This window comes from Nicotiana attenuata, unplaced genomic scaffold, assembly GCF_001879085.1.
Source record: "Nicotiana attenuata strain UT unplaced genomic scaffold, NIATTr2, whole genome shotgun sequence".
NCBI lineage: Eukaryota > Viridiplantae > Streptophyta > Magnoliopsida > Solanales > Solanaceae > Nicotiana > Nicotiana attenuata.
In genome coordinates this window covers 2,255,704-2,257,524 of record NW_017670241.1, presented here as the reverse complement: position 1 = coordinate 2,257,524, position 1,821 = coordinate 2,255,704, and the positions used below count along the sequence as shown (strand labels likewise).

Below are 1,821 nucleotides of genomic sequence, written 5' to 3'. Positions count from 1 at the left end.
ATTCTGTAACAGTCATTGATTAAGTGTCCCACCTTTTTGTAGTAAGTACATGAAGCATTTGGATTGAACTTGTTCTTCTTTCCTCTGGAAGCAGTGTTTCTTTGTCCTGAATTTGTTCCTTTTTGAATGCTGTTATTTGATCTTTGAAACTGTCCAAAGTTCCTTGGTCCTTGCTTGTTATTATTTCTCTGTTGAAAAGCATTTTGACCACTTAGGTTTGCTTGATTTCCTACCATGAAGGATGAGGATTCAGAGGAAATGAGAGGATTAGCATAGATTTCCCTCTGATTCTCATCCTGCAACACAAGTGAATAGGCATGATTGATATTGGGCAGGGGGTTCATCATTAGGATGTTTCCCCTTGCCTGTCCATAGATATCATTCAACCCCATGAGAAATTGGATGAGCCTTTTATCCTCCAGTGATTTTTCCAATTTTTGTTTGCCCTCACACACACAATTGCACAAACACTTAACATCACAGTTAAGTGAATCTAACTCATCTCACAAACGCTTGAGTTTAGTAAAATAACTTGCTATATCACTGATGCCTTGAACTAATCCTGATAGTTCCTTACGCTGGTGGTATAATTTAACACCATTTGATTGGCCAAACCTGTGTTCAAGGCTGGTCCAGAGGTCCTTGGCAGATTTGGAGTATATCACACTATCCCCAATGTCCTTGGATAGTAAGTTTAACAACCATGAGGTAACCATATCGTTGCACCTACTCCATGGCTGAAAATCTTTGGAGGTGATGATAAGAGGAGGGCAGGATCCACTGATGAATCCTAATTTGTTCTTTACTGAAAGGGCTATGAGGATAGACCTCTTCCATCCTTGAAAACCTCTCCCATTGGAGGTTGAATTAACAAGAGCCATTCCTGGTGCATCAGAAGATGAAGAAAATAGGGGTGATTTGTGTCGAAGGTGACTGTATTTCCAGCTACAGTCTGAGTTACAGATGCTTCAGGAGTTGGTGTATCACCCATGATGAAGGAAAGCTCACAGAAAATTTAGATGATTGTGAATTGAATCGAGCTTCAGAGCTTCAATGCTCTGATTCCATGATGGAATGTAAAAAAAAAACTAGAAGATGATGTATGGAATTTTCTGTGTATTTTCATTTTGGCTGAAGCTCAATATATACAAGTATATCTGTAAAGAAAATGAAAACAGAATTTGAGATTCCTATACACTTGTCTAATTGCTATTGGCTATCTAATTACTAACTAATATTCTGTACAATGTGTGTCACATGTGGGCTTATTCTAGAATCCAAGAATTAAAAAGTGCAGCTGTATTCCTTAACTAATCTGGATGGCTATGATTTAATTGATCAAGTGTATGATCAACGGTTGAGATAAGATCTTTCCTTGAGATATTTTGTGCAATTATATTACCTTTGTTTCTAGATAATTTCGAAGACTTAGTTTTTGTCGAAAAACCTAGAGACTTTCCCTTTTCTTTTCTTTCAAACGTTCCTTGCTCTTCTTCTTCTTCATTGTGAATGTTATCAGCTTTATCAATCAGCTGATTCAAATAGGTTTCTTCTTCTCTTCATAAACACAATCTAAATTCCACTATTTTAATTTTTTTATCGTAATTAAATTCAATTAATAAAATTTATGAAACATTCCAATACCGCCCCTATTTGAATAATACTATTTGTAATGCGAAGTTTTACACATCCTTTTTATAAAGTGACATTCAAAACATTTTTTGAAAGCATATCTAATTCTTTTAATAATAACAAAAGTACTTTTCAAATGAAAGAAGGAAAAGAACGAAGAAGAGAAAAAGAAGAGACAGTATTTGACAC

At 35.5% G+C, this 1,821-nt stretch overlaps 1 protein-coding gene across 1 annotated transcript; it reads right to left on the bottom strand.

The window, feature by feature from the left end:
- Positions 1-503: 503 nt before the first annotated feature.
- On the bottom strand, positions 504-881 carry LOC109236500. Its single transcript, XM_019402690.1, has one exon. It carries the CDS (start codon positions 879-881, stop codon positions 504-506), a length of 378 nt encoding a protein of 125 aa, XP_019258235.1.
- Between the last annotated feature and the right edge of the window lie 940 nt (positions 882-1,821).